At 41.0% G+C, this 27,360-nt stretch overlaps 1 protein-coding gene and 1 long non-coding RNA gene across 5 annotated transcripts in view; one reads left to right on the top strand and one right to left on the bottom strand.

The window, feature by feature from the left end:
- The window catches only part of grifin (galectin-related inter-fiber protein), a 108,568-nt gene that overhangs the window by 70,990 nt on the left and 10,218 nt on the right, over positions 1-27,360 (bottom strand). For 2 of the 4 annotated variants that reach the window (XM_069906978.1, XM_069906976.1), the window contains exon 2: positions 26,020-26,207. In XM_069906978.1, coding sequence (XP_069763079.1) covers positions 26,020-26,152 — 133 coding nt within the window. In that variant the 5' untranslated portion in view covers positions 26,153-26,207. Of the gene's footprint in view, positions 1-26,019; positions 26,208-26,294; positions 26,448-27,360 lie in introns of those variants that run through there. The other 2 variants (XM_069906977.1, XM_069906975.1) reach the window with 2 other exon arrangements.
- Positions 26,036-27,360, top strand: part of LOC138747604 (uncharacterized) — a 45,984-nt gene continuing 44,659 nt past the window's right edge. The window contains exon 1 of the long non-coding RNA XR_011347573.1: positions 26,036-26,117. This is a non-coding gene — a long non-coding RNA (uncharacterized lncRNA). The remainder of the gene's footprint in view (positions 26,118-27,360) is intronic.

Here is a 27,360-nt window from a genome sequence, read left to right as displayed (position 1 = left end):
GCACAGACATTTGCTGCCTTATTTTGATTTGTTATGAACATCCCTAACTGTGCCCCTGAGTGAAAACAAGATGGCTTGGCAGCAATTTTAATGAGAATCTTAAGCCTGGGAGAAGTGGTGACTCCTGAGACCACACTGTCCTTTGTCAATTCATCTTTCGCCCTTGCCTTTTTTCTACAATTCTCTCTCCACTTACAGCCAGAGATATCTCTGCAACATTTCTTCTCTGCCCTGCTTCCCCAAAGGACTGTGTCCACCAGCAGCTTAGGCTCTAAAAGTTTCTTTCCACTATTTTTTCCCTTCCTTTAAAAGGTGCCTTACAACCTCTGTTTATGACTCTATACCTAGTTCATCTTGTTACATGTGAAGCAGCTTCCGAAAATGTTCCAGGTTCCTGTATATTTTGGTCATTGTGAAAGAAAACGAGTGGCAGGAAAATAAAATTCAGTGCGCCCATGAGGATGAGGACTTGCCATGGCAACAAATTGGCTTGGTTAAGCGGCATCTCTTATGCTTCAGTTGATAATAGGTTGATCTGTGTGGCTCAGTTTTAACTCCACTATTTCTGCACTGATACGAGCCTTTGCTGCCACAGAGAATTATATCGTAGTAACAAAAGTTAACAAGAGACCTGCAATATTACAATAAATGGCAGTGAAGGGTTAAGTTTATGTAAGTTTAATTTCTGCTCCTATCTCTCCTGAACCACTTTTAAAAACATGAAAGTTCAGCGGAACCGTTGGTGAATTCTTTGCACTAAAATTAATTGCTGTAGTTTTAATGTTAGCATTAGTTTTCTTTATCTGTTGATTAATATATCAACTCAGCAATAGCCTAGGCTTTCCTTTCAGAGTTCCATCGTAGGATTGTTAAAGTCAACAGAGGGGGATTTGTGAGTATTCTTATCAGAATAATGGATCTTATAACTGGCAGTCTTACCACTGGAGTCTCACTGTTTGTTTTGCAGAATTTATGGCATTGCTTCGCTCACCATCTGCTCAAGTAATAAACAATACAGATTACAAGGCTTTCTTCACACAGAGTGTGTGTGTGTGTGTGTGTGTGTGTGTGTGTGTGTGTGTGTGTGTGTGTGTGTGTGTGTGTGTGTGTGTGTGTGTGTGTGTGTGTGTGTGTGTGTGTGTGCACATGTTTGTTTGTTCTTTCGCTGAACACAGTAAGAATTGATGCCTTCAAGATAAAGATAACATTACTTTTAAGAGTTCATGGGTTGAATTTCAGGTGAACAGTGAATAGATGGCAAATATCATAAATTAGGTATTAACAACTGTAAAATGGCCATTGCTGCTGAACCTCTGGTCAGTTAAAGATGACCTCTAGATCGCCAAACTTGACTCTGTAACACTGAACACTTTTGTTTTGACTGTTGTGCCTATGTACGGGCTGAGTTATCTGAATAGCACACAAAATAGAGTTTTCCCACTGTATCTCAGTACATGTGACAATAAACAAGTCCAAGATAATACAAACAATTCAAATTGCTGAGCAATACAAACATGCCAGAGGAACAGTCCCTTAAATACTGACTTTAAAAGGTATTTTTATATGAATGTACGTAATAATTTCATTCTTTGATGCAACCTAGGTGGCATGCCCAGAATTTGGGTGACAATTTTTGGAATCAAAAGATCCCCTTTTTTTTCCCCCCGAATCACTCACCTACATATTGATGCTGGTTATTTCATTTCCCAGAGATTGCATGTTCATTTTCAAGATTAAAATTATAGTCATGCGACGTAGAAAAGGGTCCTTCAGCCCTCTGTGTCTATGATAGGGATCTAGTGCTTGTTTCTTTTTAAATATTTTATTTAATCAACATTCTTCTTCTTTGGCTTGGCTTCGCGGACGAAGATTTACAGAGGGGTATGTCCACGTCTGCTGCAGGCTCGTTGGTGACTGACAAGACCGATGCGGGAAAGGCAGGCGTTTGCAAGGGAAAATTGGTGGGTTGGGGTTGGGTATTGGGTTTTTCCGCCTTTGTCTTTTGTCAGTGAGGTGGGCTCAGTGGTCTTCTTCAAAGGAGGTTGCTGCCCGCCGAACTGTGAGGCACCAAGATGCACGGTTGGAGGTGCCATTGGCAGGGGCCAATGTGGCAGGCACCAAGAGATTTCTTTAAGCAGTCCTTGTACCTCTTCTTTGGTGCACCTCTGTCTTGGTGGCCAGTGGAGAGCTCACCATAGAACACGATCTTGGGAAGGCGATGGTCCTCCATTCTGGAGGCATGACCCACCCAGCGCAGTTGGGTCTTTATCAGCATGGATTCAATGCTAATCAACATATATAAGATCATAATAACTAACAACGATAAGTAACCATAATACTATGTTAACACATATATGTTGAAAATATATAGACAAAAAATCTAAACTAAAACTAACTAAAAACTTTTAAAAATCCTCCCGACCCTCCCACCCCCCGCAAACCTAATCTAATCCCATAACCAAAATGCATAATGTCATAACTACATAATAATCAATTCAAATTGCTTCAGATAATGCTCAAGGTACCCAAATAACATAACATTATTATTCATTCAGGGAAAACTACACTGGACAGGGGAATTCAAATTTTTTTTTAGTAAATCATAATTTTAGCCTCATAATTCTAGTGTACGGGTTTCAAATTTGCAGAGAAAAAAAATTACCCCTCAAATTGTAATTAATTTTTTTCTAAAGGAATACAGCTTTGAATCTCAGCATGCCATCTATCTAATGTTAATGAAACGTTGGATTTCCATATTACAGCAATATATTTCCTTGCTATTACTAAACCTAACTTAACAAATTTTAATTGAGAATCTGACAACAATAATTTAGGAGTACCACTTTCAAAATTTCCTAACAAAAATAATTCAGGATTTAACTGAAAAATCACTCCAGTAATTTGTTGCAAAAATTTACTAACAGAGACCCAAAAAGAATTACCTTCGAACAAGACCATATAGAATGAAAAAAGGTTCCAATTTCTGTTCCACATCCAAAACATTGATTCAATAAATTCAATCTGCATCTATTCAGTTTTTCAGGTGCAATATACAATTGATGTAGAAAATTATAGTGAAATTATCTATATCTTACATTAATGGTATTAGATATGACTTCTTAACATGGATCTATTATCGTATCTAAATCTTGTTCTCACATTCCTTTTGAATTAAACAAACCTACGTTAGGTGTTTGTTCTTGTAACAAAATAGACACAATTGAAATAATTGTTTTAGTCATTTTCCCCAAATTTGAAAGATCTTTCTAAATCATTTCTGATCTTAATTTCTCTCTCAAATAAGCTCTCAACTGAAAATAACAAAATAGCACGATACAAGTAATATCATATTTAATTATTAATAGATCAAAAGACATAAATCTACCATTATCATAACAATCTCCCAGTTTTGAAATTCCATTATAATTCCATATATTTAAAAAAAAAGATATCTTTTGAAAAAATTAATAAAGGATTCATTAATGGTGTTTCGAACAAAAGAAGATTTCCATCAATTTCTAGTTTAACTTTATTCCAAACACTAAGAAAATGTTTTAAAATAAGAGCATCTTTTATAGATTTTGATTCCAATTTATAAATAAATTGTCTGGTATAATTTCTCCTATATCATTTAATTCAATGTTCAACCAAGATGATTAAGTTTTAACAAACATAGAAACTAAAAATCTTAATTGTGTTGCCTTGTAATAATTTTTTAAATTAGGAGTTGTAAACCCCCTTGTTCATATTTCCATGTTAACTTTTATAATGACTTTATAACCATTTTCCCTTCTAGAGAAATTTCTTAACATTATTTAAATCTTGAAAAAAATTTGGGGCATAGATATAGGTAAAGTTTGAAATAAATATTGAATTCTTGGAAAAATATTCACTTTAATACAATTAACTCCCAATAGGTAAATTTACCCATCTCTTTAAATCTTCATTTATCTCTTTTAATATTGGAATATAGTTTAATTTATATATTTTTTCAAATTATTATCAGTATGTATACCTAAATATTTAATCTTATCTGTCCATCTAAACTGAAGTTTTTGTCGACATTGTGAATAATCTTCTTTTACCAATTCCATTACTTCACTTTTATTCCAATTTATTTTATACCCTGAGATTTTCCCATATTCTGATTTTATCCCATATTCTAATCTTGGCATGAACCATGGGTGTAAAGGGTGGGGCCAGTACTGCGCGCACTGCACTCCACCTAAAAGCTCCTTTGCGCAGGCCCGAGGACGGGTCCACGTCCTCCCCCTCCACGTCCTCCCCCTCCACGTCCTCCCCCTCAAAAGATGCTCACAAACTCAAGCTAGCATGCTGGAACATCAGAACCATGCTAGACAAGGCTGACAGCCACCGACCTGAACGTCGGTCTGCCCTCATTGCACATGAACTCCTCAGACTTGACATCGACATAGCCGCTCTCAGTGAAGTCCGCCTGGCAGATATAGGCAGCCTCCAAGAACGCGGCGCGGGCTACACACTCTACTGGTCTGGCAAGCCTTCGGATGAACGATGCCTATCTGGTGTTGGTTTCATGGTCAAGAACTTCATTGCCTCCAAACTCGAAAACCTTCCGACAGGCCACTCGGACCGAATCTTGTCCATGCGACTCCCCCTTCAAAACAAGCGTTGCATCACCCTCATCAGTGTCTATGCTCCAACCCTCCAGGCGGAACCAGCAGAAAAGGACAAGTTCTACACTGACCTGCGCAACCTCATCCAACGCACCCCTACAGCCGACAAGGTTGTCATCCTTGGCGACTTCAACACTCGCGTCGGCAAAGACTCAGAAACCTGGCCAGGAATCCTGGGCAAGCATGGTGTCGGCAAGTGCAACGACAATGGGCGCCTCCTGTTGGAGCTCTGCGCAGAACAGCAGCTTGTCATTACAAACACCCTTTTTCAGCAGAGGGACAGCCTTAAGACCACCTGGATGCATTCCCGATCCAAACACTGGTACCTCCTGGACTACATCCTGGTGCGAGAAAGTGACAAACGAGATGTGCTCCACACCAGGGTCATGCCCAGCGCGGAATGCCACACTGACCACCGGCTGGTTCGCTGCAAGCTCAACCTTCACTTCAAGCCAAAGCCCAGGAACAGTAAAGCCCCCAGAAAGAGGTTCAATGTTGGAAACTTGCAGTCAGACGAAGCGAGAGGAAACTTCCAGGCAAACCTCAAAGCAAAGCTCGATGATGCAACCCTCCTCACGGACCTGTCCCCTGAAACCCTCTGGGATGAATTGAAGACTACCATACTGCAATCCACTGAAGAGGTACTGGGCTTCTCCTCCAGGAAAAACAAGGACTGGTTCGACGAAAACAGCCAGGAAATCCAGGAGCTGCTGGCAAAGAAGCGAGCTGCCCACCAGGCTCACCTTACAAAGCCGTCCTGTCCAGAGAAGAAACAAGCCTTCTATCGCGCATGCAGCCATCTTCAGTGCAAACTCCGGGTGATCCAAAATGAATGGTGGACTAGCCTCGCCAAACGAACCCAGCTCAGCGCGGACATTGGCGACTTCAGGGGTTTCTACGAGGCTCTAAAGGCTGTGTACGGCCCCTCACCCCAAGTCCAAAGCCCACTGCGCAGCTCAGACGGCAAAGTCCTCCTCAGCGACAAGATCTCCATCCTCAACCGATGGTCAGAACACTTCCAATCTCTTTTCAGTGCCAACCGCTCAGTCCAAGATTCCGCCCTGCTCCAGCTCCCTCAACAGCCCCTAAGGCTAGAGCTGGATGAAGTCCTCACCCAGGATGAGACATATAAGGCAACAGAACAACTGAAAAGTGGCAAAGCAGCAGGTATGGATGGAATCCCCCCAGAGGTCTGGAAGGCTGGCGGCAAAACTCTGCATGCCAAACTGCATGAGTTTTTCAAGCTTTGTTGGGACCAAGGAAAACTGCCTCAGGACCTTCGTGATGCCACCATCATCACCCTGTACAAAAACAAAGGCGACAAATCAGACTGCTCAAACTACAGGGGAATCACGCTGCTCTCCATTGCAGGCAAAATTTTCGCTAGGATTATACTAAATAGAATAATACCTAGTGTTGCCGAGAATATTCTCCCAGAATCACAGTGCGGCTTTCGCGCAAACAGAGGAACTACTGACATGGTCTTTGCCCTCAGACAGCTCCAAGAAAAGTGCAGAGAACAAAACAAAGGACTCTACATCACTTTTGTTGACCTCACCAAAGCCTTTGACACCGTGAGCAGGAAAGGGCTTTGGCAAATACTAGAGCGCATCGGATGTCCCCCAAAGTTCCTCAACATGATTATCCAACTCCACGAAAACCAACAAGGTCGGGTCAGATACAGAAATGAGCTCTCTGAACCCTTCTCCATTAACAATGGCGTGAAGCAAGGCTGTGTTCTAGCACCAACCCTCTTTTCGATCTTTTTCAGCATGATGCTGAACCAAGCCATGGAAGACCTCAACAATGAAGACGCTGTTTACATCCGGTACCACACGGATGGCAGTCTCTTCAATCTGAGGCACCTGCAAGCTCACACCAAGACACAAGAGAAACTTGTCCGTGAACTACTCTTTGCAGACGATGCCGCTTTAGTTGCCCATTCAGAGCCAGCTCTTCAGCGCTTGACGTCCTGCTTTGCGGAAACTGCCAAAATGTTTGGCCTGGAGGTCAGCCTGAAGAAAACTGAGGTCCTCCATCAGCCAGATCCCCACCATGACTACCAGCCCCCCCACATCTCCATCGGGCACACAAAACTCAAAACGGTCAACCAGTTTACCTATCTCGGCTGCACCATTTCATCAGATGCAAGGATCGACAATGAGATAGACAACAGACTCGCCAAGGCAAATAGCGCCTTTGGAAGACTACACAAAAGAGTCTGGAAAAACAACCAACTGAAAAACCTCACAAAGATAAGCGTATACAGAGCCGTTGTCATACCCACACTCCTGTTCGGCTCCGAATCATGGGTCCTCTACCGGCATCACCTACGGCTCCTAGAACGCTTCCACCAGCGTTGTCTCCGCTCCATCCTCAACATTCATTGGAGCGCTTTCATCCCTAACGTCGAAGTCCTCGAGATGGCAGAGGTCGACAGCATCGAGTCCACGCTGCTGAAGATCCAGCTGCGCTGGGTGGGTCACGTCTCCAGAATGGAGGACCATCACCTTCCCAAGATCGTGTTATATGGTGAGCTCTCCACTGGCCACCATGACAGAGGTGCACCAAAGAAAAGGTACAAGGACTGCCTAAAGAAATCTCTTGGTGCCTGCCACATTGACCACCGCCAGTGGGCTGATATCGCCTCAAACCGTGCATCTTGGCGCCTCACAGTTTGGCGGGCAGCAACCTCCTTTGAAGAAGACCGCAGAGCCCACCTCACTGACAAAAGGCAAATGAGGAAAAACCCAACACCCAACCCCAACCAACCAATTTTCCCCTGCAGCCGCTGCAACCGTGTCTGCCTGTCCCACATCGGACTTATCAGCCACAAACGAGCCTGCAGCTGACGCGGACTTTTTACCCCCTCCATAAATCTTCGTCCGCGAAGCCAAGCCAAAGAAAAAAAGAAAAATAAACTGATACATCATCAGCAAATAAACCAATTTTATGTTCAATTTGATTTATCGCAAACATTTTTCAACTGTCGATTATCTCAAACTTTTTGAGTGAGAAATTCTATAGCTAGAGAAAACAAAGCTGGTGATAAAGGACACCCCTGTCCACTAGATCTATTTAAATTAAAAGATTGAGATATGTGTCCATATGTTATTATCTTAGCTTTTGGATGCCTATGTAGTGCCTTAATCCAATTTATAAAATTTACACCAAACCAAATGTACTTAGAACCTTAAACAAAAAGTCCCATTCTAACCTGTCAAAGGCTTTTTTTTCTGTATCTAAAGCTATTATAACACTTGAATCCTCTTTCTTCTGAGCTAGATGAATTATACTTAATAACCTTACAATATTTTCCAAAGTTTGTCTATTTTTGACAAAACCCATCAAAAATTCAGCATTCAATAAAGATATAGGTCCGTATGAAGCTGGTTTTAATGGAATTCTATCTTTTTTAGGTATGACTGTAATTATTGCCATAGAAAAAGTTTGTGGAAGACAATGTTGTTCAAAAGCTTGTTCTGCTACTTTCATAAATAATGGAATCAATAAATCTTTAAGCTCTCTATAAAATTCTACTGGGAACCCATCATCTCCTGGAGATTTATTATTTTGTCAACTACTAAGTGCATCATAAATCGCTTATTCAGTAAAAGGGCTATCCAAATCATGTTTACCTTCTTGAGTTAAATTTGGTAATAACAACTGTGACAAATATTCATCTATAGCCTTCTCTTCATTTAATGATTCAGATGTATATAAATTTGCATAAAATTCCTTAAATACATCATTAATTTTTTTTAATGGTTTATATGTGACTTCTTTATTATTCTGTTGTATTACATTAACTATTCTGGAAGATTGTTCACTTTTAATTGCCAAGCTAAAACTTTATGAGATTGTTAGTATTTCTGCTTAGACCATAATATCATTTTCTTAGTTATGTATGTTAACATTGTATTATATTGTAGTTTTTTTTTATTGACTAAACTTCTATATTTATCCTCAGAAGATGATTTTTGAATTTTATCTCCTTTTCCAATTTATCTATATCCTTCATATATTCCTTTTTGTTTTGTAGAATAGTTTATAATATGTCCTCTTAAATAAGATTTCAACACATCCCAAATTATTCTGTTGAATGCAAATTAGTATCACAAAATAATTGTATATGATGTCTTATTAAAAAAAACAGAAATCTGACCTTTTCAATAATAAAAAAAAATCTCCACCTATAAACTGTGTTTCAGTAAATTCCAGTTCAATCAACAGTGGTGAATGATCAGATAATATTCTTGTTTTATAATCAACATTCATAATTCAAAGGACCACATTCTCTGGCTCTTTTCATCGCTAATCTGAGTATCTTCCCCTATCTTGATAATTCAGAAATCTAATCAAAATGGAGCGAGGTCTCTGATTCGGACTCGGTTTCGAGCTAAGACCTCTGACCTCTCTCAATCAAGATTCTATTTTCAAAATTATTCTGTCCAAATATTTCCAGTATCCATTCTTGAAGGAATTGAATTACATCTTGACCTTCTTTACCTTCTGACACCCTGACAATTTTAAGATTATTCCTTCTACTATAATTTTCCAAAATATTGACTTTCTCATGCAATTTTTTATTCATGGAAACTAAAGCAGTAACTGAATCTTCAATAACATTTGACCTTTCTGCAATATGTTGCACTTCTTCATGGTCATCTTGAATTTTTTCTTTCAATTTATCAACCCTTTATGAAACATTATTTATGTGATTAGTCATGTCAATTCTAACTTGTTTTAATTCTACAGTAATAAATCTAAAATAATTTTCCATTGCATCTAAAAGCTTGTTAATTTTAGTCTCAATTTTATCCATTTCTTTATTAAAAGTCTTTTCCTTGCCTTTAAATCCTTCTTCTGAACTTGCCTCTTCTCCTTCAGTTGAAGAGTTGCTAGAGTCTTCCTCCACGTTAGAACCTTCACCCTCATGTTCAGTAGCCAAGACACTGGATAGCCCCTTTAAGAGCTATGGAGATATTTTTAAAAGACTTTTTTCTTCTGCAGTGCGCATGCAGTTCTCCTGACAGCTCCATTTCTGCGGAGAGCCACAGGGATGGCTCCGAAGGACAGTTGCTCACCAGGGCTGCCTCCAGCAGCTGCAGGACAGAATTCAGTGGCCTGCTCTGAAGAAAAGGCCCAATTTCTCTCTCCTTTCTGTCTTCTCTTTTTCTTTTGGTGTGGTTTTTAAAGCTTTTTCTTTTTTCAGAGACACTTTTTCTTGATGTTAAACACTTTAACTTTAGAGTAATTTTCAATATACACTATTTTTTAATAAATCCCTTGGAAGTCAGCAGGGTGCTTGTGGTTCCTTCACGACATCATGTGACATCCCCGGATCTAGCACTTGCTCACATTTTTAGGTATTAGCTCCATAGTTTTCCATGCCATGGTGTTTCAAATACCTATCTAAATACTTTTTAAATGGTATGACAGAGCCTGACAGTATTATATTGTATTGTGTGTGGACTGTGATTCAGACAAATGCTGTTTCGTCAGATTGTATATGAACAATCAGACACTAATGAACTTCAACTTGAACTATCCCCTCAGGAAGTGTGCTCCATCTATCAGGCACTCCCCATCCCCAACCCTCCACATCACAGAACACAAATGCTGGGTCTCTTCACATATCAAACACTCTATCTCAGGAAAGATCCGCTGCACTCTCTACCTGGGTGATCAGCACTGCAGACATTGCCCCAGCTGTGACATTAACTTTTCAGTAGCCGTATAATAACTTTGCTGGTCTTCTATGATCAGGCTATTGAAACCAATTGTTCTATATACTTCCTGAACTACCTTATCTTTCTGTGATGTGCCTTCAGAGATTCTTGGATATCAACACTAAGGTTACTTTGTGTTTCAGTTCTTCCAATGGTGCCGCTGCTCATTGTAAATATCTGAGCCTTATCATCACCTCACATTTTTGTTTCAGGATTAAATTCCATCTGGCTTTGTTTGACCCATCTTATCAACTACTTTGAGTACTTTTCTGCAACCAAAGGACCACCTTTGCTCAAAATCAATTGCTCCACCAATTTTCAAATTTTCATCTCACCTGAAAACTTATTTCTCAACCTTCAGATATCCTTTAATATGCAGATTGTGCAGCTTAATTTATTTTATATGAAATTTAAAAAATGTTTGGGCATTGTAGGTGAATTGGGTGTAATTGGGGCAGCATGGGCTCATGGGCCAGAAAGGCCTGTTACCGTGCTGAATGTCTACATGAAAACATTAAATTTTTTAAAAATAGAATCTGTAAGAATGCAATCTCTAAATATCTGAAATGACTAGTCAATCCTGATGCCTTATGTCCAAATCTTACCTTGGGAATTTTGTTTCCAGATTCATAATAATTGGAAAAATTTTCAGTGATTTTTCTTTATTCTTTTTTTACTGCTTTTAATATAGTTCTATCTTAGTTCCCAAACAAAATAAATTATTTATAGGTTAATTTCACTAGAGTTTGATCTCAAGTGCAGAGAAAGTATTTCATATATTTCCAGGAAATTTATTCATCCACACTGTATAGATCATTTTAAATCAGTAATGATCCAGTTTTGATGAAATAACATTATAGAAATAAGTTCTCTTGCGAACTTTCGAATTTCAATTATTGGCACAATAAAGACAACCAGTACATGGACCTTATGTTATGCTCATTTTGAGTTCAAAACTGTCATTGGCTGGAATAATGTCAATATTCTGTGAAAACCAGAAAATAAATTATTGAACCGTTCAAAAGTCAGCAGGAAGGCTCTGATGAAACAATTCCTTTAATGTAAAATAATATGCCTCAGCTTTTCTCAGCCACATTATATTTGAGAGTGAGCCACATAAAATGGATGAAAGAACCAAACCCAGATCAAGGAATATGATTTTAATGAGTGTATCAAAGGAATATGAGGTAGCCCAGCACCAAGTTTAAAGAAGGAAATTGCAAGGCTTGGGATTTCACTCGCAGAAGCCCCAACTGTCCAACAGTGCAATGAATGAAATTGAGATGCACAAGAAGCTAGAAAAGTAGAAACTTTCTCTGCAGGTGATGAATTTGAGGAACAGTGAAACACGATCGTTGGGGTCCATAAAATCTCATCGCAAGAAAAGTGATTGTCTTTCCCTGTTTAATTTGCATAACTTACATTATTTCCATGTCTCCTTTATTTGAGACATCCCAGTTATTTTGTATGCACTTTAAATCAATCTGGGAGCCCGACACCCCCACTTCTGCCAGGAGCCCAACACTCGAGCCCAATGACTCTTCGAGTTTTATTCTGATTCACATTAATTTGTGGTGTGTAAAATCAAGGTTTGACTTTAATTCCAGTCAAAAAGACCAGGTCAATGATACTATATATCACATAAGATACATCATCATGAGGTAAGACAAGTGAGGCATAGAAATATTTTATGTCACTGCAGCTAGTAGAGCTATTGCCACACACCTCCAGAGATTTAGGTTCGACCCTAACCTTTAGGGCTATCTATTAGAAGTTAGCCTGTCATTACATGGATTTTTTTTTCTTTGTGCTCTGATTTCCACCCGCATGCCTAAAATGTAGGGGTAGGTTAATTATCTGTTGTAAATTGTTCCTGGTGATAAAATCTGATGGGAAAATATGAAAACTGAAATGGAATTAGTTTAGGGTTAGTGTAAACGGGTACTTGATGGTCTGCCATCACTCAGTGGGCTGAAGGGCCTGCTTCCATGCTGTTCCAGCTCCATTTATTGCAATATAAATTACAGGTGATCCTCAACTTACGATGAGTTTGCGTTCCGGAAAACCCATCGTAAGTCAAAGAACCGTAAGTTCAAAAGGAATACTGTACCTTCCATTTTTATAATTAAATTTTGAATAACTTTATTCCACACTGAAACAGACCTCTTACGTACACAGCTGAAAGCACGCTGGGGAATAAGAATGTTTGAAACATTGAAGTAAAATTAATTGCTGCATGGTTGGGAAACTAAAGTGACAGGGCCATCAATTTCACTCACCTCTGATGATGCTCGAGAAAAGCTCGAGCTTCATCACAGTCGAGATAATTGACTGCAAAAGTCCTAACTCGCTTGTTATATCCATTAATGGTTTGCTGCCTTCATGCTGAGCGGGGACCTTGAATTTCGTCTCCAGAGTAACTGCTTTCCTCTTTTTCTTCTCGCCAGAAGCAGGACACACACACACACACGCACGCACGCACGCACGCACGCACGCACGCACGCACGCACGCACGCACGCACGCACGCACGCACGCACGCACGCACGCACGCACACACACACACACACACACACACACACACACACACGGGTGCTTCGTAGACATGATGGGTTGTTTACAGTGCCCTCACTCGCGTGATCGCTACAGAGACTGCAAATGAGATTGAGTCAGCGTCGCAAGAGAGTATGCTGTACGATACTCTCGCGTGATGCCATCTCCCAGCATCGCGATAGAGCAGTGTAATCGCATATTGCACGCGTGAGAACATTGGAATTCTTGAAAGTACGGATTTGAACCATTGTAACTTTGTAACAAATCGTACGTCAGACCATCATAAGTAGGGGAGCACCCAAATCAAAGGCATGCCATGTATGGTGCTAGTACAATACCATAGCATTGCTTCTTCACATGCTCTCTAAATCCAAGGCTTACAGGGCATCAATACCTCTTTATTATTTTTTAAGCTTTCCTTCAAAAGCAAAGATTGTTTTCCTCTGGTGGAAGATGTCCCTGTGGTGCACACAAGGTCTCAATTGTGCTGTAATGCAATATGGGCTCCCTTTCCAGATACATGTGGCATAAATATAATCTTGGAAGAAGGATAGGTATGCAGGATGGACGGAAGGATCCTCCAATCACTTGCTTCCTGGAGCTGTGAATGGCCAAACAGCAGTCCAATAAAGAGCTCTCCCAATTCACTGATCCAACTGAACACCAGAGGCCCAAAAATCAAGAGTGAGGTATTGATACTGAACCAAAATTTGCTTTCACTTTGATTAATCAGTGTTTAGCATTTGTCCACGTCATATTGGTATAGATAGACGTGGATCCTGTTTTATCTGTTTTGTGTATGTGACTGGACAGTGAGTTTGTATCTTTTTTGGCCCAACTTTGGGCCACACAATTGAGTATGTCCATGTGCCTTCAACTTGAGAAAGTGCAGACTCTCTTTAAGTTAGGAACGATGGGGACCGGCCATTCAGTGGATCTCGTTGTGGGCTTGCTGTTGGGGTTAGCCAAACTGGCTATTCACAGGCCGAGGTGGCAGGTGGTCGCGGGTCAGCTGACTTTCGGGCTTACGTCCGGGCCCGGGTGGTGTTGGAGCGGAAAAGCGCAGTGTCCGAGGGGATGGTGGCCGATTTCCGGGAGCGGCGCACCTTCTCAGGGATCGCGTGTGCGGTTGATGTTGAAATCGTGTTTTAATTTGATGTGTAATACTGCCTAACAGAGAGGGCAGTCGTGATTGCGGCTTCTCGCGTTGTTGTTGCCACATGTTAATGGTGGTTTTTAGTTGTCAGCTTTGTGTGTGTTTTGTGCCTTGTTGAGTTGAATAAAATTTGTTTGCTTTAAAAAATGTGTACATCTTGCCTGAAAATGAATGAACAGCCTTTACTTCATCATTGTCTCTGATGCCTGCAGTAAATATTTTAGAGATCTCAGGGAGCAAAAACAGCATTAAACAGAGTTGTAATAATGCCCGAAAATAACGGTCATCCCAAGACTTTTTCTGGTAAAATGACCTCAGATAATAAAAATTAAAATTAAAGGTGGCAATTGGTAAACTAATTAACTATTCCTAAGGCCAAATATTTCACAGATGCAGACTTCATTACTTCGGGAAATTAAATTAGCAGCACTTTATTTTGAACACAATGCATCTGTTTGTCAGGACCAGAACCCTCCAAGAAGACTCTACCATATGCTGCAGTTCTTTTTTCAGCCTTGCCTGTGTTTGTTTGCTCAAGGCTATTCAAACAGAACTAGGAGTCTCTCAACAGTGACCAATGGGTGGGGAGTGGTTTCCGTGGCAGTACAATTAAAAGCCTTCTGGGACAGTGCAAGCTGCATCCAGGTCTCCAGAGACCATACCAAAATATTCCGAGAAATGCCACATAATTGCCTCTGCCCGCCGTCAATGACAGTATGATAATCTGAACCTGATTGCGAGACTTTAAAGGGAGGAAAGGGGGCACATATCGCATATACTTTTCTGGTAGCTTAGAAGGACACAGAGAGCAGTTCTGGTGCCCCATGGAGGCTGGCAGTCTCTGCCTCAGAACAGTTTCCCATAAATCAAGTTAACCCTTAAGCGTAAATGCCACATGGACTTTCCTTTCATTTCTCCAGCAGAAGAACATGGCTGCAAAACTGTGAAATAATCAGTGGCTTCTGCATACTCTCTTAATTCCCTGAATGTACAACCTGCAGAAGCAGATGGAGACTAACAAAGCTGTGATGAGATCTTAAAGCATTTATCAAAATACTCACAGCAAATGCCTTTGAAACCTTTTTTTAAAAAAATCTAGCATAGAGATTCACAACAACAGATGTTTCTGCTGTGAAATGCAAAAGGTGCAGATGGCTCTAATCTTGAGCAAGCAGAATTGCTGGAAGATCTCTGAGGCTCAATTGGCATCCATGGGTAGAAAGAGTCAATCGACACTTTGGATGATCAAAGATAAAGGTAAAATGGATGACTAATATAAAGAGGGAAAGAAGCTGAGGAAGGCACCCAGGGGAATAGGGTATAGGGCAAAAGGTGGAGAGACGAGTAAGGGAGAGACCACAGGAAGGGGTGGCGGGAGGGGGGGGGGGAAGAAAAGTTAGAAAAAAAGGTAAATACCAGAGTAGAAAAAATTTTAAAAATGTACATGTTCATATGCCATTAGGTTTAAGTCTGTCTAGAATGGATATGATGTATTTATTGTTTCTCAAGTTTACATTTGACCTCATCTTGGCAATGGATGTAGGAGTGGTTGGGACTGTTAAAATGGTTGGGTCAAGTTTAGAATGCCAAACGGCGTGTACTGTAGGTGTTCGGCGAAGCGGTCACCCAGTCTGCGTTCGGTCTCACCAATGTCAAAGTTTCTATTGTTCCACATTGTCGTCAGTGACCTAACTGCCCAAGGGAAAAAGGCTGCTGCTTTTTGCCCTGCTCTATCTCCTGCCAGAAATCCGAAGTGATTGCAAGGGGAGCATGGAATAGCTCACGGTAAACTGCAACCAAAATTTGACAACCCATCCGTTAGCACAACATGTCCAGACATGAATGGTTATTTCAAGTAAATAAAAGTTTGTTATGCTTGAGGATAATTTTTTGGGGACATGGGCTGCATTTCCAAAGATTGAATTTTTTTAATGCAGCACAATTTGAAGATCTCAGCAAAACCTGCAAGAAAATATAACACAAAATGCACAAAATATACGTGGATTCCAAAATCCGATTTGACAGCCAAATAATAAATGTGAATTTCTGATCTGGAAAGATTATTTAACTGATAATCCCATGTCAGTTTTCATTCATGGGGTGCTGGAATATATACTTCCATTGAGGAGCACCACTTATGAAATGAGATAATAAAAGTTTAGAGGGAAATTACAATAGTTGCTGATTTTACAGAGAACTTTATGCATTCATGCTAATTTCAATTCTTTACCAATCCGAGATGACCTCATCACAGATATTAACCTTGTAAAATGTCAAGAGAAGTCTGGTAGCTTCTGATGTTTTACTCTCTAAATAGATACTAGAAAGATGTTAAAATGCACCTTGATTCATTTTCTAGATACTCTTCCTTCACGTGATTGAAACGTCAAATGAAAATTGACAGAAGGAAGCTATCTTTAGGATGAAGGTCCCTCTCCTTTACCCTGGGAGATTAAGTCCGACTCATGGCCGAGAATTGGGCTGCAAGTATCACGAGGGCAGAAGTGTGGGTCACCAGATTTTCTGAATCATGGTGACCAATATAGGATCTAGGATTGAAAGCCTTCCCAATTTAAGTGTTTGAACCAGATTCTCTATCAAGTTGCCTTTCATTTAGCCCAGGGAAAAAAATACCCTAAACTTCATCAGCATGGGAATCTTCACTGCTCATTCATTCATAGACTACGTTTTGTCTTCATCCTCTATTCCCTAAGTTTTCAAGCTGAGGCAGTACTTGCACAATTAGAATGGGACACAACCAAACAGAATAATTAGTTATGTTTTCAACATCATGCAGCAATGAAAGTTAGAATCTTCTACTCTGCATCCCTGTGGAAGTTTGAAGTTTTGCCCTCTCCTATTTTATTAACTGTTTGAGAGACTATTTTCAGACAAAAGTAATGGCAACCTAGTTAAAATTCCTGTGATCATTTGAAACATAAAGCATGAAACGTCAAAGCACAGCTGGCAGTCACGCAGTCAGAGATGACATGGGTCAGGTCAGGATGCGGACACACTGATCAGATTTTCCATGGATTTGGATCCACGTGGATTTTGGCTTTGGATGATAAGGTTTAACAGCATGTGATGCGAGAGAAGTGTTTGATGTGCAATGAGTTGTCAGTTGCTCTGCAAGAATTCTGATGTACACACACACACACACACACACACACACACACACACACACACACACGCCTGCAAAATGTTAAATTATAGGGTAAAAATTAAAATATAATGAAACCAGTCTGACACCCTTCAGATTTTCACAGTGACAGAGTGATGTATTTTCGACAGTGTTGGCTGTTGTTCTCTCATGCCCATCACACTGTTACTTCAGTTTGTATCACTGAACATTCCAGTGAACCCAGTTTACTGTTAAAGTTTAAAAGGAGAATGAGAATGGGCCCCCGTGAGTTTAAAAGGCGTACAGAAAATGAGCCCCCAATGAATTTAAAGTGAGAGCAGGGATGGGGCCCTGATGATCTGAAAGTGAGTGCAGAGTCTGATCTGTCCCGTCTAGAAAAGCACTCCAGCCTTGGCAACATCCTGCTAAATCCCATCTTCATCCACTGATACAATTATTTCTTTCATCTATTTTGATGACCAGAACTATATGAAACGCTCTCCCTGTGGCTTAACAAGATGCTCGTGTGTCCCAGCCAATAAAATATTCCTTATGCTTTCTTAGGCACCTTTTAAAGGTAAAGGATCCATTATTGTCATGTAATACTACATTTGGAATGTAACATACATGAAATTCTTTAATTTACATCTAACTGACAGTTCCTGGTGTTCCTGCGCGGTCTTCCCTCCAAGTACTGATCAGGCCTGAGCCTGCTTTGCTTCCGAGATCAGCCAATCTCAGGCATATTCAGGCTATTAGGTGCTGTATTTTTCTATCTATCCTGCTATTTTCAGGGATTTTAAGCACAAAATCATGAATTCTGTCATTTCTTTTGTATGCTAACAACTATTTTGGATCTTCCAAATGCATTCCCTGAGAATATTGTTTCTTTTTACTGACACTGCCACACATACACAAGAACCAGGAGCAGAAGTCAGCCATCAGGCACCTGGAGTCTGCTCTTCCATTGAATAAGATCATAGCTGTGGGTCAGATCCATTTTCCATCACCCTTTATTCCCCTGCTCATGAAAATCTTTCCATCTGTGCCTTAAAAGCATCTAATGAGGCTTCCTCGACTGCTTCAATGGGCAAAGATTTTGGCATCATTTGCAAACCTCCTAACCATGCCTCTATTTTTAGGTCCAAGTAATTGAAGTCTACCACAAGAAGGAACAAATCAAATACGAAGCTCTGTGGAACCTCAATGCAAGCAGTTTTCCTATCACCAGAATACAAATCCACCTCAGAGACAGTTTTGGGATCTACCTTCCTGTTTTATTTTAAATAACATAGACTTTTCTTTTTCTGACCATTTAGCCACATGGGACATTGGTAAAATCTACGTGGACTGGGTCAACTACATTGCCTAATTGAACTTCTTTGGAACCTTGTCAAAAAAATCAATTAAATTGGCCAGATATGACTTTTATTCAAGCCATTTCTCCTTAATTCATGTGTGCCTTTCTAAGTGACAATGAATAACATTTGTCAAGCCATTTGCCGACAAAGTTCCCTCTACTGCTGTAAGATTCTTCTTTTTTCTTTGGCTTGGCTTCGCGGACAAAGATTTATGGAGGGGTAATGTCCACGTCAGCTGCAGGCTTGTTTGTGGCTGACAAGTCCGATGCGGGACAGGCAGACACGGTTGCAGCGGTTGCAAGGGAAAATTGGTTGGTTGGGGTTGGGTGATGGGTTTTTCCTCCTTTGTCTTTTGTCAGTGAGGTGGGCTCTGCGGTCTTCTTCCAAGGAGGTTGCTGCCCGCCGAACTATGAGGCGCCAAGATGCACGGTTTGAGGCGATATCAGCCCACTGGCGGTGGTCAATGTGGCAGGCACCAAGAGATTTCTTTAGGCAGTCCTTGTATCTCTTCTTTGGTGCACCTCTGTCATGGTGGCCAGTGGAGAGCTCGCCATATAACACGATCTTGGGAAGGCGATGGTCCTCCATTCTGGAGACGTGACCTACCCAGTGCAGTTGGATCTTCAGCAGCATGGATTCGATGCTGTCAGCCTCTGCCATCTCGAGTACTTCGATTTTGGTGATGAAGTCGCCCCAATGAATGTTGAGGATGGAGCGGAGACAACGCTGGTGGAAGCGTTCTAGGAGCCGTAGGTGATGCCGGTAGAGGACCCATGATTCGAAGTGTGGGTATGACAACGGCTCTGTATACGCTAATCTTTGTGAGGTTTTTCAGTGCTGTAAGATTAATGAACCAGTGACTACTTGGTCTATCCCTCTCTCCCTATTTTAGCAGTTGTCCATAGGAATGACCAGCAGGTGCCTGCAGCTGGACAGACTCATTTAAGGAAGGCCCAAGGCACTATGTCAAGGGCGTTTCAGGCCAACCTGTTGCCTGCATGGATGTCATTCTGGGATGTTGTTGGTTTGGCTAGAAATGTTCATGGGTAAGGAGGCAGGCTGACCACCTGCAACCAAATTAAGACCAAATTGTTATAGACAATAGGTGCTGGAGTTGGCCATTTGGCCCATTGAGCCAGCACCGCTATTTATTTAGTTCATGCTGATCTTCCACTATCAGCACCCTGTCTCTACCTTCTCCCCATAACCCTTAATCCCCTGTCCACAAGAACCTTATCTAACTCCCTCTTGAACTTATCCTGAGGACCCTCGTCTACCAACCTCTGTGGCAAAACTTTCCACAGACCAACAACTCTCTGGGTTAAAAAAAATTATTTCTCATCTCTGTCCTAAAGGGCTTTCCCTGTATTCTTAAACTATGGCCTCTAGTCCTAGTCCCCCAAACATCGGGAACATGTAATCAGTTTCTATCGTGTCCAATCCCTTAATAATCTTATATACCTCAATCATATCTCCCCTCATCATCCTAAATTCCAACGTATACAACCCGAGTTTATTCAACCTTTCAACATACGTCAATCCTGCCATCCTGGGAACTAAATGTGAATATATGCTGCACTCCCTCAATAGCAAGAATGTCCTTCTGCAAATTAGGAGACCAGAGCTGGACATGATACTCTAGATGTGGTCTCACCAGGGCCCTGTACAACTGCAGAAGGACATCTTTACTCCTATACTCTACTCGCCTTTTAATGTAGGGAACATGCCATTTGCTTTTTTTACAGCTTGTTGAACCTGCATGCTAGCTTTTAGTGACTGATGTACAAGTGCACCTAGATCACATTACACTTCCCCACTCCCTAATGTGACTTCATTTAAATAATAATCTGCCTTCCTGTTCCTGCCACCAAAGTGGATAACCTCACATTTCTCCACATTAAACTGCATCTTCCATGCATCCGCCCAACCTGTCCAAGTCCCCCTTCATTTTCCTGACATCCTCCTCACATTTCACACTGCCACCCATTTTCATGTCATCTGCAAATTTGCTGATGTTATTTATAATCCCCTTATCTAAATCATTAATATATAATGATAAACAACTGAGGACCCAGCTCCGAGCCCTGTGGGACCCCACTTGTTACATCCTGCCATCCCGAAAATGACCCGTTAATCCCAACTCTTTGTTTCCTGTCTGTCATCAAATTTTCAATCCATGTCAGCACCCTACCCCCCAATACCAATCCTACTAATCTCCTATGCAAGACCTTATCAAAAGCCTTCTGAAAGTCCAAGTACACCCCATCCACTGGGTCGACCCTCCTCATCACATCCTCAAAAAATTTCAGATTAGTCAAGCCTGAGTTTCCCTTCAGAAATCCATGCCGACTTGTAATGATACTACATGTATTATTTCTGTCCAAATGTTTCTGTTATTTCTTCTTTTATAATAGACTCTAATATCTTCCCCATTAGTGACGTAAACACACAACATTACCGAGTACTGGCACTTTTTACACCACCTCTGATCAGCGTAGCCTCGATGTCAGTTACAATCTCAGTTCTGAGATTTAAATTACAGGCCACAGTTGTGATGTGTCCCATGGTCAACCATGTGAAGGGAGGACTTTGCACAGGATGAGGCGAACTGGTAATTTTTTGTGAAATGTACATGAGTGAGATCAGATTATTTTTGCTATTTTGTGAAACATGATACTGCATCTGCCTATTCACAAATCTTTCTGGCCTAGAAACACTGATGCTTGGAAAGGTCGATTAAATCGGCAATGCCCAGAGGGTCATCAATGATTTTTGTTCACAGACTGGGTGCTCAAATAATAGGGAAGGCCTGGCTCCAGTTTAAAAGCTAAGGAGAGGATCAAGGCTTCAGTGGAAAAGTAATCATGACTTCAAGGTTAGAGTCTCCCTGTCCTTCAGTCAGTCTTGTGTGCCTCCACATCTGGGTAGTGAATTGTTCTGACCTGGAATGAAAATCAAAGGAGTGCTTTAAAATTGCACTGGTGCTCTGCCCCACCAGATTATCAATGTTGTCGGCAAACAATAGATGCTGAAGAGACACAGCAGGTCATGTGAAGAAATGTGGTGAAACGTGGAAGTCTACGGTCGCTGTGATTGTAGTAAAAACACACTGTAAATGCTGGGGGAACTCAGCTGATCTCACAGTGTCCACGAGGGGGGGTAAAGATATATTACCGATGTTTCGATCCTTAGCCCTTCTTCAAGGAATAAGCTTATTCCTTGAAAAAGAACTCAGGCCCGAAATGTCGCCAATATATCATTACCTTTTGTGAATGCTATGAGACCGGCAGAATTCCCCCAGCACTTACAGTGTGTTTTTACATGGGAAGAAATGGTCCAGCATCTCAGTGTCGGTTCAAGATTCCAGCATCTTCCTCATCACCTTCAATGAGGAATTAGGGAGTTTAGAATATTCCCAATATGTCAACTGTTATTTTGGGTTAGAAGGGAGGATGGGTTGTTAAGACAAGGCTGCTTTCCTTTGAAAGAAGATTAAGAAGTAACTTGTGGTGAACTAATGAAAATAATTAAAAGAACTGTTAGAAAGGTAGAAAGAGAGGAGTTATTTCTTTTGAAGGGATGTCCTGAACAAAGGGGCATGGTCTAAAATTTAGAACTTCGCCATTTGGGAGTGGTTTCAAGAAGGACTTAAATCTACAAGGGACAATGGAAGACCCCTTCTGAAAAGACTGTTGTGGGGAGGACGTCGAATTTTTTTAGAAGTGAAGTTAATAGTTTTGTTAGATTGGGAATTAATGCTTATTAATGTAAATTGTGAAATATAATCTGTCATGATTGAATTGAAGAGCAGAACTGAGTTGAGGGGATGAATGGCCTGTCCTCATTCCTACTTTCTTGTGCAACGGGAGCTGAAAAAGGCATTGACATCAAACTGAGACTGAAAGATGCCTTGGATTCAAAATGCAAACTATTTCCTGGAGGATTTTTACCTTATTGAAAGAAATTGACTGCCCTTTTATTCTTGACGTTGTAATAGCATACTTCTAAATTCTGGGACAGCTGGATGCATAATGGAAATCTTTTCTGATAGGTAGCTCAATGAATAACAGCAAAAAAAAAGATCAAGCATGATGGACTGTGCCCAAACATGAAGTCAAATGCAAGCTTTCCAGTGCATTGCAAATCTATAAAGTTGTCATACAAAGGGAAACTACACGTCAATTTAGGTGACTATATGTATTAATTTTAATGCCAAAATTCACAAGGGATGAATAGTCAAACTTTTGCCACAAAGGTCCTGGTGAAAAATGCATAAAAATAGCCTGACAATATCCTCTTCCTAATGACTCAGGAGGAGGCTGTTTAGTGCATTGTGTCTATGTCAACTGCAAGGCAGCAATCCCATTGCCCCATTTGTCTCATCTCCCTGTACCTCTGCAATTTTTTTTATTCACTCATACATCTCCCTCAATTCTCCTTTGATACTTTCCCTCGGGGTAATTTGCAGTAGCCAATTAACTGCCAGCATGTCTCTGGGATGCGAGAGGAAGGCAGATCAGGAGAGAACTTCCAAACCATTTCCAAGGTCAGGATCAAGCTGGATCACTTGGAGCTGAGAGGCAACAGCACTGACTGTTATTGGCTACTTCAGGCAAGAGATGGAAAGCTCAAGCTTTGGTGATAGGGAATTATGTTATGAGATAATAATAAAATTATTATAAATAATAAACCTCTTAACAGCATTTGCTCATGGTTGATTTATGAATAATGAAAGAGGTTTTCTTTCAAATTAAGGTAATTTCATAGTGTGAATTTGGGGATCAAATGTAAGCCGTTGTCTACTGAAAGATGAATTGCATTAGTCAGGCTCCTAGCATAGCCATTAAACATTGCACAACCCGCATGCAGCATTGCAGAATTGTCCCGCCATGCTGTCAATCAGCATACACTGCTGATCTGATACCAGTCCTGGCGCTTGGGAATTCCAGGCCATGGCCTCTTCTGACTTTACACACAATAGGCCTCACAATCTATATCCAACCACTGATACTTTAAAAGAACATCCAGTATTTATGGGTTAAATCGTGAAACACGCAAGTCTGCAGACCCTGTGGTTGAAGTAAAAAACCCAATGCTGGAGAAACTCAGCAGGAATTCCCACTGTGTTTTAAATGACGGGTTAGTTTTTAGCAGTTGATGAATTCTGGTGTGATTGCTGGTGACGAAACCAAAAAAAATCTCAACAATACACGGTTAGTGTAAAAAAGGCGGCACAGTGGCCTAGTGGTTAGCGCAACACCTTTACAGCATCAGCTGAATGGGGTTCAAATCCCATGCTGTCTGTATGGAGTTTGTACGTTCTCCCTGGGTTTGTGTGGGTTTTCTCCAGGGGTTCCAGTTTTCTCCCAGCTTTCAAAATGTGTACGTTAATGGGGCGTAAATTGGACGTGCTGAAATGGTCTGTTACCGAGTTGTATGTGTAAATTTAAAATTTCTTCAAGTCAAGCATGCCCTCAGGTATGAAGACTCCAGCATACAAAACAGTTGTCCTGGTTGCAGTAATAAACCTTTCCTTTGGAAGAGACCACAAATGCAGAGCAAATGGAGGCATGCAGGACAGGACTTTTGGAAAACAGAAATTGGAGAATGAGTTAAAGATCTCAATATCAAGTTCACGTTCACATTTATTACCCTGCTTACCGAGGTACAGTGAAAAAATTGGTTTGCGTGCTATCCAGCAAATCAATCCATGCAATGGACAACAGATAATCAGGGTGTTCAAGCACCACCCTCTTTCCTCACCCATGTGTGTTTCATTTAGGAATGTCCTTACTGAAACACACTAACTTCTACAGAGGCAACTTCAATCTCAGAGCCAGGAAAGTTTTACACTGCCAGTGCCTGCGAAGATCATCAATGTCTTCGACAATCTGTACATTGAAACACGTGAGATAGTGAAGTAACTTAACTTGGCAAATGCTATGAGGATGTTTTCCTTAATAGGAGAGTCCAGGATAAGGGGTCAATTAAGTGTGAGACAAGTAGATATTTTTTGTTCCCTTATTGGATTATTGACTGCTATTCTCTGGCCTAGATAGCAGAGTATAAAAGCATATTCAAGACAAGGAAAGATAGGATTCTTTGAAATCAGAGGGATCGTGGTTTAAAGGAAATGGGCTGAAAAACTGAATTGAATTCAATATTCAGATCTTGCAGGCCTGAAGGGCCACATTCTCCACCTGGCCCAGTTTCTGGCATTATTACATTGTCTTTCGAGGTTAGAGAAGGAGATTTTTCCCAAACCGTGCAGTTTGCAAAATGGGAGTCACTGAGATTCTGTAAGGTATACAATAAGGAACAGTTACATTTCATTCTCTCTTGCCAAAGGTCAGTCTGGTTTGTGAGATGGCGGGCTTCTCTATGGCACAAACTGCCATTTACTGTGGCACTAACTATCTTGAATGAAATCGGAAAAGATCCAGTTCCTTTTACATTGAGCTATTATGTGACGAGAGAAAGCAAATCTCGCGGATCAAGACCTCGTATCCTGGGGCAACAGTTAGGATGCTTTATTCTGCAGCAGTCCACCATGTCAGCAGTATTTTAGCCAGAGAGTAGTGATTGGATTAGAAAAGTCATACCCTGATGGTGTGACTCATGATTCCTGTTTTCTGCAGTTCATATGCGCACCCTCTTTCTCACTCACACACACACACACACACACACACACACACACACACACACACACACACACACACACACACTCACACACACACTTAAACAATGCTCCATCTTTTCACTTCCTTCCTGTTAAACAATTGCCCAGAACACCCACCCATCAATCAAGTCTATTAATGTGCACACACACACACTCACTCACTCACACACACACACACACACACACACACACACACACACACACACACACACACACACACACACACACACACACACACATAACACAATAGACCACTGACATGCTAGAACAGTATTTGCTTTGCCTGGACTATTCTGGAGATTCCTAAATTAATTGGCTAGGTGGAATTTGAGACTTGTGATGGTCTGGTGAGGGCCCAATTATGAAGAGATCCTTTGAGTGACTCTCCAAGGAGCAAATTTTCCAGTTGGCACTTGCTCAATAGCTTTTCAACCTCTTACCTTCTATCACAATGAACTATCAGCTTGAATACAATGATAAAAGTCTCAACAAAATAAACATTCCAAAAACAATTCTATATTCACAATATCACATTTTATGTAAGAAAAATAATATGTTTTTGCATTTCACTGCATTCACATCAGCACCGATCCTACTCCAATGGCTACAGAACACATTTCAACCATCAGTGAAAATCATCTTGCCACATGGAGGGTACTATATCTGTCATTGAACAGCTGATAAATGTTGTGATGCTTACGGAAATGCTGAAGTACATGAGGGTTCAATGATCTGATTGGCAGATTAGGAGATTCACTGACCTTGTCTCTTGGAGAAGAACATTGATTGTGTTTTGTCATTGTATCCAGGATCCCGGTGTTGTTGATCTGGTGGCTGACTTTCATGGCTATCTATCTGAGTGAGTTCTTGACTTTCTGTTTGCTCGTGTTGCATAATCTCTATTAAGGTCTTGAATAAAACCAAAAATTCTTGAATCCCTGAGCAGTATCTGGAGAAAAAGACATGCAGTTAATATTACAAGTTGATGAGTATTTGTCAGAATGGGGAAAGTAAGGAAATAGGTAAACAAGAAGACCTGCAGATGCTGGGATACAGTAACTCCAGCACTGTGAAGTGAGAAGCAGGGTCTGTCCGGGTTTATAGCAGAATGCCGAACTCTGTCACGCTGAAAACTGGCGCACCTCAGGGCTGTGGCTCCTGTTCACGTTATTGACCCACGAATGAATTGCTGAGAGAGTGTTGGAGAGATAAACAAGACAAAACAAAATCTCTCTGATAGGATGAGGCGTTTATTTAAATTTTAAATTTTGACATACAGCATGGTATCAAGCCCTTTCGGCCCATGAGCCTGTGCTGCCCAGTTACACCCAATTAACCTACAATTCATCCCCCCACCCCCACAATGTTTTCAGGGTGGGGAGGAAACCAGAGCACCTAGAAGAAATCTACACAGACATGAAGAGACATACAAACACTTTACAGACATCATTGGATCCAAACCCCGGTCACTGGCTCTCATAGCATTGTGTTAACCTCTACGCTAAACATGCCACCCTAAATTGTTGAGACAATTAATTGAACAAGAAAGTTTACAGATGCTGGGGTCAAGTGTAATTCTCAAATGTGCTAGAGCAACTCGGCAGGTCACGCAAGATTTATATGATGTAAAGAGTAGCCAACATTTCAGGCCTGGGGCTTTCTGTAAGGTACGAGCAAAGGGCAGGCAGCGATCTGAATAAAGAGGTGAGGAGAAGGGGGAGGAGGGAAGGAGGAAGGGACAAGGGGAGGAGCACAGGCAAACAGGAGAGAGGACATATTGGAGGTGGGAGGACAGAAGAGGAAAAAAACCTGAGAAATTATAGAGGGAGGGGTATCTCTCTGAATAGGGAGGGAAGGGAAGGGGTGAGGAGCAGGAATAAAGGAGACAGGGGATAGAGAAAGGGGTTTAACAGCAATTGGAGAAGTTGATGTTAATGGTGTGTGGATGGACAAGCACCCAGATAAATAATTCTACAGTTTACAGTGTCGTCTGATTGATGAATTAATGAGAACCTTCAAGGAAAAAGGAAATAAATAAAGTTGGTGGTGCCCAATCTACAGGTAAGAATGATCCCAAGGTTGGCCATTCATAAGGGAGGTCA

This window comes from Narcine bancroftii, chromosome 12 (assembly GCF_036971445.1).
Source record: "Narcine bancroftii isolate sNarBan1 chromosome 12, sNarBan1.hap1, whole genome shotgun sequence".
NCBI lineage: Eukaryota > Metazoa > Chordata > Chondrichthyes > Torpediniformes > Narcinidae > Narcine > Narcine bancroftii.
Note: the sequence above shows the minus strand (reverse complement) of the source record. Positions and strands in the feature narration are given on the sequence as shown.